The 17,754-nt window shown below is 27.7% G+C and overlaps 1 protein-coding gene across 5 annotated transcripts in view; it reads right to left on the bottom strand.

Moving 5' to 3' along the window:
* LOC100213148 (intermembrane lipid transfer protein VPS13A) overlaps window positions 1-17,754 on the bottom strand; it is a 234,420-nt gene that overhangs the window by 187,090 nt on the left and 29,576 nt on the right. For all 5 annotated transcript variants that reach the window (XM_065813519.1, XM_065813515.1, XM_065813517.1 and 2 more), the window contains exons 5-6: window positions 4,547-4,645; window positions 237-298 (exon numbers count right to left, since the gene is read on the bottom strand). Coding sequence is in view for 4 of the 5 variants with exons in the window: in XM_065813515.1 (XP_065669587.1) it covers window positions 237-298; window positions 4,547-4,645 (161 nt within the window). In the remaining variant the exon portion in view is untranslated. The remainder of the gene's footprint in view (window positions 1-236; window positions 299-4,546; window positions 4,646-17,754) is intronic.

Here is a 17,754-nt window from a genome sequence, read left to right as displayed (position 1 = left end):
TATATATATATATATATATATATATATATATATATATGTATATGTATGTGTATTATTTTATATATATTCTCATATTATATTATTTTATTTTATAATAAATATATGATGAAAGAAAATATTTTTTTTATAATATAAACAAATAACTTTACAACTTAATATCAAATAATAACTTTACAACTTAGGTGAATCAACTATTTTTAATTTTAGATTATTTAATTTATAAAATTAAAAAGTACCTGAATGTTTTTTATAATTTGAGCAGTAAGTTTTTCCATTAGTGTGTCATTAGTGGTATCAACTAAAACAATTATCAAAAAAATAACTTTTGTGTAAAGTTTGACAAATAGGTATAATTTTATAATACTTAACTATAATGGGGCTCAATAAATGATAAAAATAAAAATATGTTTAATTTTGACTTATACTCAAAATTTTTAAACAAATAAATGAACTTTTTTAGTTTTAAAATAAATATATATGAAATATTCTAATATATACTCTTTCGTTGGTTTTATTTATTAATTAAAGATTTTCAAAAATTTAGGGATAAAATCTCTAAATTAAGGACTCAAAATTACTTATTGAAGTAATTATGTGTCCTTAAAATGACTCCAGTCAAAAATTGTAGAACTCTTTTCCCACTTCAAACCATTAAATAGGTCACTTACTTATTAACAATCGACGCTGTTTAATAATAAAAATTTCAACTGATTTTATCAAACCATATTATTGTGTTATAAAATCATCAGTGGATTCATATCAGTAGATCATGAGGAAGTTTTAAAATCACTAGTAAAATTATCAGTAGATTCAGATTTTAATCTTATCGTTTTTATCTTTTCTTTGGTTAGTAAAAACTTTTCTATTAGAGAAACTTTCAGTAGCAGCCAAAGTTTTTTTGATTGAAACTCTTTTTTTAAAAAATATAAAACAGTAATTTTTAAAAACTTTGAGAGGTTGCATATTATTTTTATTACTTAAATATTTCTGAAATTCTACATCAAAAACAGAATTTGATAAGTCAAATTATGTATCAAAAACAGAATTTGATATGTCAAATTATGTATCAAAAATAGAATTTGATATGTTAAATTATGTATCAAAAACAGAATTTGATATTTCAAATTATGTATCAAAAACAGAATTTGATGTATCATGCAGTCAAATAGTCTAAAAAGTGGCTCGTGTTTTTTAACCAAAATAAATGAAAAGTCATGCATCCTGGTCACTCAAATAAGTCAGTGTGCCTTTACTCAATGCTTGATATAGACAACGATTGAATAGAATTTGGAACAACAATTATTGAACATGACTAAGGTGTCCTAATATCAAACAACCTTAAAGTTAAGAATCGAGTAGAAGCTGCAGCAGCTAGATAAAACCAAGTACTTAGCAGACTAAAAAAATAATTTTGCACTAGAGGGATAATATTATGGAGGGTACTCTACACAACATGCATAGACCTCATCTTTAGTATGCCACTCAACCCTAGTCTCCTCACCTAAAAAGTGACATAAAAACGCTTGAACACATTCAGCAGAGAGCAACCAAAACAATAAGCGAGATAAAGCACACAAACTATCAGGATAGACTGGCCGTAATCAATCTTATCACTCTAGAAAAGTGACGAATAAGAGGCAACCTTATTCAGTAGTATAAAATTGCAAACAGAATAGAAAAAGTCAACTTCATAGTTCCGCAAGTATTTGAGCAATGCGAATTGTAAAATCTGCTAAAAAAAGGACAATTATTTTACTAATCGAGTTGTTACCAACTGGAATGGACTATCAGCAAACATAGTCAATGCAAACTCAACTAACATCTTTTTAAAAGTCAATTTGAGGTGCTTTCAAAGCTAATCAGGACACACTGTGCATCCCAAATTAAGTCATCATAGTGGTGCCTGATGCTGCACCATTCATCAGAGTTTAAAACTTTATTTTTTTATGATGGTTTTACTTGTTAAATTTTGATTTATGAATAAAAAAATTCAAACTTAAATTCATCTTGGTAAAATTATAAAAACTATTTTGAAAGAGACAATTTGATCATTTTATAGCCATACTCAGCCAAACCAAATTTATAGGTCAAACAAATTTGGCACCTACAGCCACCAATTCATGTAAAAAAACTTAATGTAAACCAATGTGCTTCTTAATGTTGGACATCTAAAAGACTTATGTATTGAATCTGATGCTGGCTTTCCACAATCAAATTTAATTTCACCATTTCTTGCTGTATGTAAACATTCTTTGCAGTTAGATAGATTCAGATGCTTTGGGAATGTTCTGTTTTCTTTTATAATGATTACTTGTTTTCTTATGAAAAAGAACAAAAATCTCTCAGAATTTTAATTACATCAAAAGTTTATGCTGTCATTAAACAAATTTTATAAAGAGTATAATTTATTAAAAATCAGGTTATGTTACCCTAAAAAAGCATGGTACTGCCCTGCAAAAACTTTACAAAAAATTTTTCAAAAGTACCTAAGTTTTGTAGAAAGGAAATATCATATTCAGCTCAAGCAGATTTCTACTCTAATTTCAAACAAACATAAAGTTCATTACTTCATTTTTGAAAAAAATGCTTGCCAATCATTTAAAAACTGAAAAAATGTAAACTTTCAATGGTTTTCTGTATTTATAATTACACTTGAGTTGAGTAATTTTTCAGATAATGTATTTAAAAACTTGTCTAATGTAATGTTTTAGATATTATTGAAAATCTTAACTTTCATGATTTTTTCAAAAATTGTATAAATCATGTCTAAGAGCTAGTTCAAAAATTTTTAGAGAAACATTTTTTTGACATAGTTGCATGAATGTAAGAAGAGAATGTTGTAAATAACCAATTTTAAAATACTATCTATATTAAAAGTAGCTTTTTCTCTATGAGATATCTAAAAATAATGAATGGGTTTGCTGGTTTTTTATTTATTTAAAATTCATTTTTATAAACTGAGTTTATACAAAATTATCATTAAACTTTTTGGCTTCTAAACTTAAGAAACAACTTAAAAATTGTTGTATGTTTAATGTAAATGTTTTAACTTAAAAAATTAAAAAACACTCTTTTAAAAATGATGTAAAAGATAATGTTAAACTAAATATTTTTTCAAAAAATGTATCATCACAGACCCCTCACAGTTGAGTAAAATATAGTTTGAATTTTAAAAAAGTTAAAACAAAAGAAACATAAGTTATAACTTTTATAAAGATATTTAAGTTATAAGAAGCAGAAAAATTATACATTACAAATAGTAATTATGTCAAATTTTAAAACTAATTTTATTGCTTATTGTGATATTTTGGCATGTATTATAGATACTTTTAAAAGATGATAAAATATTTATATTAAAACATTTTAACAGTACAAAGGCCTTAGAGTGCCTAATTATCTCAGGGCAGTTTTTTTTAAACTTGCTTATGGAAGTTAAAAATAAAATGCCCTAAAAATAAATAATTACCTACAACAAATAAATTACCAAGAACTAAAAATTATGCTATACACAAATTAAACTAATCATAAACAAACAGCAAATTTTTAAAATGACACCCAAAGGTTGTTTATGTGTTTCCAACTGTAGAAAAACAAATAATTTAAATAAAAATGATTTTCATTGTTTAATAACTTTTAATCAAAGTTTTTTATTTAATATAAATCTAATATACAGATTTTTTAATAGAAGACTTCTTTAATATAAATTTATATATTAATAATATAGATCTAATATAAATTCTTCTGTGTTAAATGATACTAATAAAATTAATTTTAAAAATAATTGAAAATTATAAACATTTTTATTCATTTTTAAAAATATATATCACATTTAAAGTAAGTTATACATAGCAACATGTTTGCAAGTTATACATAGCAACATGTGTGTGAACTCAATAAAAAAACAAAAACTTATTACAATTTTTATTATGATATTTTTCATAACAAAAAAATAATAAACTACTAAAAATTTTTCTGATGTATAACAATAAATGTATGTATTGAGATGGTTCAAAAAACAACAATTAAAAAAAAAATGCTATATTGGAACCCTCTTGGTGTTCTATATAAAAAAATAATACTGGATTAAAAAACCTTAAACATCAGAGAGGCTCATAAAAAAAATAATAATAAAACATCAAAAGTATGTCATGTTAGGCCTCAACAGAATTAAAATTATTTACAATTATAAAAAATAATTTAAAAAATTTATAAAAATACAAATTAAAGAAATTTTTTCCAAAAAACTATAAATAAATGTAATTTTTTTTTTTGTTAAAAAACCATTTTAAATCATAAAATGTACACTAATAATCTTTATATAAAATGATTATTATTTTTAAAATTTTTTGTAATATTAGGGACCTTTTAGATGTTCAAGGGTCTTGTGCTACCTATAAAAATATTTTTATTCAAAAAATTTTGTAATCAAGGATTATTTTATTATATAGAACACATCTAGAGGTTCTAATACAGCATTTTTTTAAATTATTGTTTTTTTAACCACCTTAGCATATATGCACAGTATGCCACAAAAAAATTTCAATACCTAATTTTTCTTTTTCTTTTAGATTGGTGATAGAATTTAATTGATTTTGTTTCATAATGTAATGAAATTTTTTGTTTTGCTCAGCATCAAAAGGTGATTCTAAAAAAAAATATTAACAGTTTTAAAACATGGTTGAGAAAAAAAAATTAACATTGCCAGTAAAAACTAACACTCCCAGTAAAAATAAACATTTCAGACTGTCAAAGTCATTTTTGAATTATTACTATTGCACAAGTAAGAATATTTCAATTTCTGAAGAACTAGGCTTTTAACTAAATTTTACTTGAAAAAAAGAAAAGTTAAAGAAAAATTTATGTGTTTTTGTAAGACGTTTTTTGAAGGCTATCAATCGCCAACAACAAAATGCACTTAACACTTAAGATTTTTAAATGCTTTGATAATTTTCTACCATTTGCAATAAATACTAATATTTGTTGCTAAATCTGTTTTTATTGCCTTTTGCTTACTTCTTTTGTACATGTGGTTAAGCAAGAACAATCCTAGTTTCTTCTCTTTTTTTTGTTGATAAATCAATTCTTTAAATAGTTTAATGGCTCACTTTGATGAATCATTGACCACGCCAAGTAATTTTTGGTTCAGCATAATTAATACTGTACAATGCTTTAGCAATATCTTCTCTGTTTGAGTAAAGTTTATATGTTAAGATAAGCTATAACAACTATAAGAGGATCAAGTAACTCCATAAGATCCATGAACATCTTCAAATGGCACTGCACTTAATAACCATAACCAACACAATTTTCAATAATATTATACTAAGTCATTGATAAAATAGTTAATCATTTGTTATGCTCTTTTTCAATGTAGAGTGCACAGCATCATTAATTTACATATTGAACAAAATTGATAACTTTTTGATTTTTTAGTTAATTATAATGTTGCCATTCCAAATCTGTTGGTAATATAAATAAAGAGCCCTTAAGGGAACCCATAAGAAATCTTTTTTCCAAAAAAAATATATCACTTATTAAATTTTTTTTTTATTATTTTGTTTTCTAATTGTTCTTCAGGAGCTGTGTTAAAAGGAAAAAAAAAAAAACATGCATTTTTGGAATAATTATAAGGAAAAGTAATTTTGGGGCAGTGGCTCACCTTGTGTCAATCCAGGACCACTAGATATTTATAAAAAATTTCAAAATAAGTTTAAAATAACTGCAATGCTAGCAAAAAAGTTATGAAGCAATTTTTACATAAAAATTATTATTTGTTATTTTATGGCCTAAAACCTGTAAAACTGAATTAGTTTAAATTAAAAAAAATTTAATTATAATTAAATTTTTTTTAATTTTATTTTTGTTTTTTTTTCTATAAAAATTGTTTTACCAAAAATTTATTTTTAATTTTTATACATTTTTGGTAGAAATAGAAGAAAAAGTAATTATTTGATATATTTTTCCTCGTGCCTATCAGGGACCGCTAGAAATTTCCAAAAATACCTAAAATAGGTTTAAAATGAGAATAATTGTGCCAGTAAAAAAGATATGAAGCAATTTTTTAACAAAATATTATAGTTTTTATTTTAAGATCAAAAAACTGTAAAACATCATTCCTTTTTTAAAATTCGCTTTTAATCTTAAATTTATTGGGTGAAACTATTTGAGTATTTTAAGACTTAAATAATTAAGAGTTTTAAAAAAATTAGGTTTTATTCATAGTTATTCTCTATTTAACTTTATTGACTTATTAAATATATTAATATTCAGGCCTGAAAAAATACATCCTAAAATCTGATGGCTTTCAACAAAGCCGTTACAACTTCCAAAAAAACCTAAACTACGCTATTAAACTTAAAGACCAGGTTAACGACACATATAAACAAACACTTGTAATAATGCAAAATGCAAATTGCTGAAAATAATAAGATTATAAACATAGGCTTTTTGTTGATTATATAATAAATATACAAATTTCATTTAACTATGGAAATAAATTTTTTTGATTGCTAATTGTAGAATAGTCAGCATTTAAGAAAAACAACGTTTTTTAATTTGAAATTTGCATATATATTATATACAAATTTCTGAGTGAACTTAGTAAGAATTGCTTCATTGTTGAAATAGCAATCTTTTCCGAACATAATGATGCATGTTGCTGTTTGAGAAAAGAAATTCGACAGGTTTTTTTTCTCACTTTTTTTCTCACTCTCACCAAAAATGTGTGATGAAACAAAAATTTTAAAAAATTTAATTGCAATTTTTTTTTTTTATTACTAATTCAGTTTTACAGGTTTTAGGCCATAAAATAACAAATAATAATTTTTATGTAAAAATTGCTTCATAACTTTTTTGCTAGCATTGCAGTTATTTTAAACTTATTTTGAAATTTTTTATAAATATCTAGGGATCGCGGATAGACACAAGATGAGCCACTGCCCCAAAAATACTTTTCCTTAAAATTATTCCAAAAATGCATGTTTTTTTTTTTGTTTTTGTTTTTTTTCTTTCTTTTTAATGCAACTCCTGAAGAACAAATAGAAAAAAAAAAAAAAAAATTTAATAAGTGATATGTTTTTTTTGGAAAAAAGATTTCTTATGGGTTCCCTTTTGGGCCTTTTATAAACCAAACCATGTGTCAGAATTTTATTACCCACAGATTCAGAACAGCAAAATTATAATTATTTAGAAAAACAAAAAACTATCAATTTTGTTCAATATGTGAATTTATGATACTGTGCACACTACTAATAATATTTTTAGCCTAAATTAGGGCAGCAGTTGCAAATACTTCTTTAGGGAGTATTGCTTCTATATTCTCCTCTGATATATTTGGCATGGTTTTGAATAGTAAAAATATTTCAAGGTAACACAATGTTTTTCCATTATTGTTACATAATGCAATGGACTAGGAATACAAAATTCTCTTTTTAAGAAACTACCATAGATAGATTAGATATGATAACCTTTTTTGATTTACCATCCTGAAATTAAAAAAGTTGTTTTTACGCATGTAAAAACAGATTGTTTAAATTATTTTCAACAAACAATGCAGTTGTAGGGCAGACCAGTGCTTCTTGCAACAGAGGTAAGTTGCAAGTAGCCCTGGTCTCCCCAATAACTTGGGTTTTAAAGAATGGTTTTTATACATTATTCCTAATTTTTTTTTACATTATATAACTATAATTATAACATCTCAGCTATAAAAAACTTATAGTAACAAATTAAAGATTTCAAAAGTCATGTTTTTTTGTTTTTTTCAATATAAAATTTTAATTTTTTTTTTCAAATTTTTTTGGGGTTTTACTGTAAACTTAGAGGTATATGAACAAAATAAAATAATTGTAAGTTAAGAAAATCTTTTTCAAACACAAAAAAAGCTTTATACATTGTATACTTATACATAATTATATACATTGATTAGAGTGATCATGATGCCTACAGAGTAAGTTGCATCAAATTGCTTAGGATAAGTTGAATTATAAAATAACTGTGGCTTTTATTGATTATACGCACTTTTCTAGTTACTTCTAAAATAATGGGCGTTTTTTCAACAAAGAAATTATTTCTAGAAAGCAAAAACCTGCTATTTACTATTACATCAAGAACAAAATTAGGAAAAAAAACTATTAGATAGCCTCCTCGCCTGTAGTAGTTGTCTTCTTGGCCTTGGGGAGGTGAATTAAAAAAAAAAAAATTTTAAGAAATCTAATTGTTGAATAGAAATGTAATTAATTCTTTAGTTTCTTTAATACTTGTTTGTTTTTTTGATGAAAATTTATAGCTAGGAAATTTTTGTTGTTGTTGTTATCTAAGTTTAGTTTTTGTTCGCTTTTATGAAATTTTTTTATTTTTTTTTTATTGAACATATATTTTATTTTTTTACATTAAGTTTTTATTTAACAAAAAGTAATTGTGTTTTTATATCCTAAAAACTTAAATATACTAAAAACTTTTTTTTTTAACATTTTTCTATACTATTTTATTATTATGAGAATTTTTTTTTTTTTTTTCAAAACACTTAGGAATCCAAATAACCTAATTAACCTTTTTGTAGATCAAATTACCTATTATATCTGTAGAACTGTTCAGACTCAAGATGTTTTTATTTGCCTAGTCATAAAAACAGTCATAGAGACACAAGCAAAACCCATGCATTAAGTCAAAAAGATCCAACATTCAACATCCTAAACTGGAAACAATGTATTAAAAATACATCTGCACCAGCTTAATAGATGAAGAAGGGGTGTAAGGCTGGTCAACAGATAGAATCTGATTATCCCTTAAGTCTCTGTCTAGGAGACCTTCTACAAGACAGTAGCCGGATGCATTTAACATCTGCCCAAGTTGAGTATTTTTATCGAGACGCTATCTCTAGCCTTTACTTAACCAAGAGCCCCAAGGCAGGGAGTGTTTTAATTTGGAGTTAGCATCTCCTAGCCTTTGCCTAAAAAGACGTATCCTACAAGGCAGCAGGACATGAAGCAGATTGTACTGGGTTACATGTTACCAGTAGCAGGATAACCTGACCTGACCAGAAATTTCAAGGAAACCTAAGCATTATGTTAATTATGACATGCATTTTTAAAAGGAAGGTGTAATGATTGTTACACAAACAACTCCCTCTGGACAATAATTTCTAACTATCATTCAGAACAGCGATTAGCGATTGGGGAATAACTATTTTTTTTTGGAGAATTACACAAAAAATGATTGCTGAAGTATTCCCTAAAAGACTAATTCAGCAAGAGGAATTCTCACTATAAAAGCCGTAGCACTAAACCCAAAGTTGTTAACAAGACCAAAAGTAGCAAAGCCAAGGCCAAGGTCAAGGCCACAAGTTACAAGACCAAGGCCAAGATCAAGGCCAAAAGTTACAAGGTCAAGGCCAAAATTGTCAAGGCCAAGGCCAACAGTTTCAAGGCCAAGGCCTCAATTTTTAGCCTTAAATCATGCCAAGGCCAAGGCCAAGCCCAAGGACTAACAACTCTGACTAAACCTATTGTTGGTTGAAATAACGACACGAGAAGACTACACACAATAATATAATAGTTGTAACAATTTAGTACATAGATATAGATATAGAAATAAATGTCAAACAAATATTAAAGCAATTATCTTTCTTATAATAAATAAGAAGACAAAATATTACAGTAAGATAAAAGAAGTATTTGATTTTATAAAAAAACACTTTAACTTTTGAATGACGATTGTGTAAATAAGTTTGTTACAAAAGTTTGAACGACATTTATGTTAGATATAAACGCTATTTAATAATGTTAATAAATAATATAACGCTATTAAATAATAGTTCAAATAAAGTCAAACACTACGAAAACTTAATCTCTATTTGGCTAATTATTTTATCAAAATATTTAGTAACAGAAAACAAAATTGCTTATAGTTAACAACAAACTTTTTTTAATACAAAGTTATTAAATGAATGCGATAGTGGTGTAGTTGTAGAGCCCTCTCCTCATAAGCGAGAAGTTCCGAGTTCAATCCCCACCACATCTCTAGTAGTACCTCACATATTTTGTTTCTTCGTGCAGCAGCCATGTTTGTCAAGGTTGGTGTTTCGGAGTTATAGATTTGAGAGAAGGCTGTAATCACAACTAAAGTAACCTCCTCAACTGTAGTGGTCTTCATGGCCTTGGGGAGGTGAATTCAAAAAAAACCAAATGTAAAAAAAAAAACCATAAAAGAAAATAATATAATAAAAAATTTTACTTCTTGCGAGCACAAGAATATTTATACACAAGAACTTTTAATTTAAAAAAATTTACTTAAATTTCTATTTAATTTTAAAAAATAAATAAATAATAAAAAAAAGTTAAAACTTTATTTTATATTATCTTAATTTTATATTATGATATTTTATTTTGTTTTTATTTTATTGTAATAATTGATTTTTCTGCTCGAAAAATGCTAATACTTTAGGCAAAGCCTGAAGCAAAGATCATAATAGTATAATTTAATTTTGGGGGTCATCCATAAATGGTGTCAGTGTTTTTTCTCAATTTTTTAACTCCCCTCCCCCCTTTGTCAAACTCTGTCAATTTTTGGCCAACCACCCGTTATATATGATGTCAGTTTTTGTGTATTCCCCCCCTAAAAAACAATAAAAATGCTTAAAAACCATTGATTTTTTTTCTGACTAAATTATACATTTATATAATAGTATATCTCATCAAATTATATTATATAATAGTCGATATCTCATTAAATAATCAACTAAGCAAATAGTATTATATATCTTTAACATAATCTTCCCATGGATTGTTGAAGTGATCATCGATTGAAACAATAGGTAGTGAATGCTCTCCGCGCTCTAAAAGGATATCGTATTCTTGAGGTACAATCAAATTTGTTGTGTCAACTTCATTTTCATCTAACCATTCAGCAGTTTCCAAACTCTTCTGCAAGGCAATGACTGCCAAAAATTCTGTCTGACACTTGGCAGCGATATGAACAGGTTGGACCCTTTTGATTAAAAGCAGTGTTATAGCAGAAGAATGGATAGAAGCGTGCTTTTTCAACATAGCTTGAGAGGCAAAGTAGATATTGCACTTTTTACAGATTCTATCAGCTAGGCTAGACTGAATTGATGGACAAAACGCATCATACGGCATTGTTGACAGGGACAGGAGGCGGAAGAAATCTTGCTCTAATTAGAGTAAAGTAAGAGCTTCCAATAGTCCGACAACAAGAACGATTTTCACATTTCACAATTTGAGTAAAATATTAACTTGTACGAAGATGATCGGCAATCCAACGTTGATCTTGTAATAAAAGGCTCCTTGACTCTAACTTTGATTTGTCTGAATCAATATACTCTGCAATGGTTGGATAACCGTCAATTTGTAGATCAGACCAAATATCAACCAAAGCCTGTCCAGCAAAACCAAAGTTCTGTTTTTCTAAATTTTCATCTATTGTCCTGCCTGATTTAAAAAGATATGTTGGTTATTATAGGTTAAAAATTATATTAATATTTTTACAAATTAACTTTTGTCAATATAATTACCTTGAGAATCAAGATGAGTTCCTTAATGTTCGTGTGGAAGAATCACCCCAGATAATTCTTTACTTAGAGGTGCCATTCGTCGCTCAGTTCTGTTGAATGCACTTCAAGAAATGGTGAATCCTGATTTCAATTACTTTCTGGTATCTGGGATTTTCGTTGGGTCCTTCATCGACGCTAAACACAACAATAGGCTTAACCATATTAGTTTGAGGATCTCTGGTAATAGAGTCGAATTCTTTGATATCCAAGAGCCGTTGAAAGTCTAACCCATGAGCGAAGATGGTCGAGGATGCATGTTTTCCTGATCGAACAGCAATGTAGGTAGATCCAGAATAAGTAACAGCATCTGTTTTTCTGAGACCTTCTTTTTTGATCGTAATTCCAGCGTATACAGATGGTATAAGCTTGTGTTTAGCAGCCACGACCCAGTTGTGGTCCGGAACAACGGCGGCTTTTTTTTGGTTGCTGTGATTCCAATTGGCACTCTAGCCTTGTCGTCTTGCCTAATGAAACACACTTCATCTGGCCCTAAAATAGAACAAACTTCTTCCACATATTTTATAGTTAAACTGCAAAAGAGTCCATCAACATGTTCTAAATGAGATTCATTCTGAGGACTGATCAATCTAACAGGGACTGTTTTGACGTGCCTTTTGCCTTCTAATGTTCCGTAACTTTTTGGAAGTAGACGAGTATAGAGGGCGCTCTTGCTGATTGCAAATCCAATTTTGTTCATCTCGGATGTCAATTCGTCGAGAGTTTTAATGCTCTAATAATTAAAAAAAATATTTAGATATAATTAACTTTTTTACAGAAAACAGGATTTATTTCATAAATTATATTCAAATCAAACCTTGAAATTAGTTGTTAACATTTCAAGGATATTTACAATAGTGCAAGTACTAATTAAGAGTAAAATTCTAACAAATACAATATTAAAAAATATAGCTAAGCTATCATTACCCGAAGAACCTCTGACCGACGTCTTTCATCAGCAGACAAACCATGGAGAGCAATATCCATAATTGCCTTCAAAAGAAGAGGTTGATCTACTTCTAATAACGGTCGACCAGGTTTCTTTCTGATTTTTAGTTTTTCTTTGACTTCTGGATGCTCCAAGCAGATTTCCCCCATTCTAGCTTTTTTCCACATCTCTTTCTAGTCTTCAGTCCAGCAACTTCACAATTTAAAACTGCAATCTCAGAATTGAGTCGATCTTGAGCCACTGTTCTTGCATTTTTTTGATTTTTTGTGGTCAACAAACTCAAAGTTAATGCACTTTGTTGATCCTCAATAACAGATCGCTCATTGGTGGGCTCAACAAACTGTGAGGAATTCTTGTCAAATTTAAGTGGAGTATACGTGGGGGCAAACTGTTTTGGAGTATTGACCCAAAACGATAATTGCTTGCTCTTGAACTTCATTGCCTTTTCATTAAATAAATTGATTAAATACATTACTCTTGATTCAAGATTCTTATGCACCAGTTTCTCTTCTTTTAATGAATTCCATATACTATGGACTTCTTTCTGGATATTAGCCTTTTTTTTTATCGGGATGAGCATTTCCATACGAGACCATCAATAAGGTAAGTAATGCAGTTTTATCCATATTTTAATATTGATTTATTAGTATTGTTTACATCACAATCAGAATAATGATTTTGCTCATCGTTAGCGCAAGCTTTTAAAAGAGTTTCTTCAACCCGCTAGGAAGAAATTAGCGTTTTGAATTTTCAATAGACTTTATGTGTTTGCATTGCATCACGTTTTACAATCAACAAGAGAGCAATTAAAGTTTCGTATTTGAAATAACGACAATTTAATTTCAAAAAATGACAAATTTATGAGTTTACTTTGAACCACATTTTATAATCCGCTAGGGAGCAAATAACGATTGTGAATTTTATATACAGAGTTATTATTTCTAACATAATTTGATTCGTAGTCAAATAGTAATATATTAAAACAATAGTAATTTTTATTTTAGTTTAGTAGTTGTTATTTATTTAATGTCTCTGGGAAACTTATTATATTAATTTATAATATTATATTATAAATAATTTAATAAAATATAATATATTCCCCGCATTTAATATTAATTTTCCCACAAACAAAACATCATTTCTATACCATTTAGTAGATGTAAATACTGTCAAAATCTGCTCATTAAAACTAAAAAAATAATTTAATCGACATCATTTTGGCCTCAACACCACCTCCCCATTGTCAATTAGTGTCAAACTTTCCAGCACTCCCTCCCCCTCTATATTTACTGACATCATTTATGGATGACCCCTTGATAAAAAAATATATGATTTAATTTAAAACTTATTTAATAAAGATATATAATTTTATTTTGATAAAAAATATATATATAATTTAATTTTGATTTAAGAAATATATAATTTAATTCCGATTAAAAAAAAGTATTTAATTTTATTAAAATTAAAGTTAATGCTTGTCAGAGATCTGCATAAATGCTGAAAATGAGTATTTGTGAAAACTTTTTTTTGTGCAAAATTTCAAAAGTAAATACCCCACAATAAAAAATCTGTCGTTTAAATTTTTTTGCTTTTATTTTAGGAGTCCTGGGAAAGTTTTCAAGCCCATTTAAAGAACTTTTTTTTTTTAAAAAAAGAGAGAAAATATTCATAAAACTATTACAAAGTATAATAAAAAATTACCATAAAAGGCTCAAGATCTTTTTTTTCACAAGTTTCCCCACTATGGGAATAACTTTTTTACAGTGTCTTAATAATGTAGAAGGTTTCTCATAAAAAATGTATTGCGCAAAGTTGCCCAAATTAAAGTTTAGCAGGTTTTAAACATGCAACTCGTTTGTCATTTTCAATTGTTTAAATCACATTGCTGTTAAGTGCGAACTCAAAATAATTAATTGTAATTACGGAAACTATAAGAAACAATAAAATTTAATGCTATTCCACTTTAATAAGTAATTTGGTTTTTTATTTATAAACTTAAACTTATTTCAGTTAATTATTGATTATGTTTTCAATTATCTAAAATATGAACACAATTAAAAATTTTAATTATTTTTTTTTTTATAAAAAACTATATATTTTTAAACCGAAATTTTCTTTTACAAATCATTATGAAAAATAAAAAAATGTCTCAAAAATTGTTTCATGCTTTGGTAAACAACTTAATCAAATCAGTTACCAACCCTGATGTTTATAAAGTTACAGGGATCTCTGACATAGACTTCAAATTATTTTCTAAACAATTTAACAAAAAATGGAATAATAGTATTAAAAGTAATAGAATAAAAGTACAGACACACGGATAGATTTGAGTTGCATTACAAAATCTTGTTAGAAAAAGAACTACAAACAAGCAATGCATGTTTTGAAACAGATAAACTAGACAAGGGCCAAAACTTGGACTTGGATTTTCCTTCTCCCAATTTAGGTATGATATTTGATAAAAATTTAAGTAGTGAACTCATGATTTTTTACTAATTAATTGTGTTTTAACAAGTGTTTATACTAAATACAATCAACTGATATTTTAATTTAAATTAGTTGTCTACGGAAAACCACCAGGTGCAAATTCCATACCATTTACCCAAGCTTCTGGAAAAAAAAAAAAAAAGAAGAGGAGAGCAGAAAAAATAAACATTTCAAAAGAGAGGAATTATTTTACTCACTTATTTTGAAACTTAAAGAGGAAAAAAGGTTCAGCAATGCTAAGGTACATTATCATCTATACTATAGTCATTTTTATTCATCTTATTTATTAAAAAATCTCCAAAATACTATGGGTAATAAATTTTCTTAGTGGATTATATTCATCTCACTCTTCAAATTTACATTTTTACATTTAAGGTTGTGAAGCAAATATTAAAATCAGAGAAAGATGGTGCAGTTAATTCAACAACAATGTATACTGTAGAGGAAGCATTATCTTTGATTTCGGACTGCCTACTTAGTAAAGCTGATTACCAAACAATTTATATTGGAGGAATTTCTAAAAGAAACAAATTGTATCCAACTTATAATGAAGTAAGGGAAGAAAAAGTTTTATGCATACCTTGTTATGGAATACAAAATACTGATTATTCAGCCTCAGTTTATTTACAGAGCCTTATTGACTATACGACATATAGGTTGTTGAAAATACTCAACGAATCTGTAATGGCTCCTTAGCCATTACAAAATCCATTCTTGTCTTTATACACAAAGTAGGATTTGATGGTTAAACCGGCCAATCATTATACAAACAATGTACAGAAGACGAGAAAAGAATCAGTTATGTCGAGGAACAATCTATATTTCTATCCTGCATTGTTCCAATTAAACTTTATATTGAAGAATCTGACAAATCATTATGGGTTAATGAAAAACCATCCTCTACACTTTACAGCTGTCCAGTACAATTTCAATATGTAAAAGAAAGTACTGAAGTTATTACACAAGAATATATTTCTTTCAAGAACAGTAATTTGAAAGCAACGGTCTTTAACTCCTTTATTATCAAACATAAGTTAGAATGCACAATGATTGGTGGAAAAGTGGTAACCATAGTTTTGCCTTTAAGTAATTCTTTTCAAGTATGTAGTATTTGTGGAATGACCCTTTTAAATATGACCAATCTAAATGTTAATTTTTCAAAAATCTCTAATAAAGTTTCCACTGAGCTTGGATTGAGCACATTACATGCATGGATTAGGTGCTTTGAATGCTGTCTTCATATAAGTTATAGAATTGAATTAGGAAAGTGGCAAGTTAAGGCAAGTGGCAAGTAAGGGAGAGGGTGCTAAAGAAAATGTTATTAAAAAAAAACTATTGTTCAACAAAAGATGAAAGGTCACTTAGGTTTAATTGTAGATGTACGAAAAACTAGCGATTCAGGTACAACAAATGATGGAAACACACCACAAAAAATATTCTGAAACTATAAGGTGTCTGCTGAAATACTTGGTTTAAATAAAAATATCATGGAACTTTTCTACGTAATTCTTTGTGTTTTACCATGCAAACATCAAATTAATGCTGATGAACTTAAAAAATATACCAATGAAACACCAGAGCTTTAAGTTTCTCTGTACCCATGGTTCCCAATACCTAAAATTGTACATAAAATTCTAATTCATAGTTCTCAAGTTGTAAGAGATAAATAGTTCCAGTAGATCTTCTTTCTGAGGAAGCTCAGGAATGTTGAAATAAAGACATCTAAAATTATAGAGAACACTATACGAGAAAATATTCAAGAAAAGTCACTAATGAAGATGATATGCAAAGATTATTCTGCAGTTCAGATCCAATTATTAGCTCTCTAAGAAGGAGTTCAAGATGTATTAAAGAACTTGAAACAAAGATTGTATTAAACTTTTATTGTAACTTTTTTTTTATTTTAAGTTTTGTAAATTTTTACTTTATTTTTTATTAATACTTTTTATTACTACTTTTTTATTACTTTATTATTTTACTTTATTTTGTATATTTTTACTTTATTTTTTTTAATATTAAGTTTTGTATATTTTTACTCTGATTTCTGATAAAATAGCTAATAAATAAACGTTTCTTTGTTTATAAAAAGGGGTCTAACATGTAACAAACATTTTAATTAATGAATGCTTTGAATTTGGGAAAAACTGGGTAAAATTAGCTCATTTTCATTGCAACTGTTTTTTCAGATTTTTCTTCCTAAATGTTTTTTTTAATCAAATTTAAATTTAATTTAGGTGCCCCAAGAAGTCCTTACGGTCTTATCATAGAGCACTGCGGATGAGCATTTAAACAGAAATTCATGCCTCCTTCCTGACCGATGTTGCAAGATCTGCCCAGAGGTGGGGTTTGAACCACGGATCCTTTGTTTCTGAGGCAAGTGTGCTACCACTGCGCCACAGCTGCTCTCTCTATATACATATATATATATATATATATATATATATACACAACCCGTAGATGTTGTCCGAAAGTTTTTTCCATATTTTGTTGATAAAAAGTAAAAATTAAAATGCAAGACCGGAATTTTTTTTTTTTTTAATTGATAGACTGCCTGCCCCAACCAAACCCTCAGTCGATGTAGCAACACTCCCTTGCGGGTCAGGCTAAAAGATAGTAGATGTAGCAGCACTCCCTTGCGGGTCAGGCTATTTGTCAGTTGATGTAGCAGCACTCCCTTGCGAGTCAGGCTATTTGTCAGTCGATATAGCAGCACTCCCTTGCGAGTCAGGCTATAAGATAGTCGATGTAGCAACAC

The sequence above is a fragment of the Hydra vulgaris genome, chromosome 12 (genome assembly GCF_038396675.1).
Source record: "Hydra vulgaris chromosome 12, alternate assembly HydraT2T_AEP".
NCBI classification, from domain to species: domain Eukaryota; kingdom Metazoa; phylum Cnidaria; class Hydrozoa; order Anthoathecata; family Hydridae; genus Hydra; species Hydra vulgaris.
This window is presented reverse-complemented; position numbering and strand designations above follow the sequence as displayed.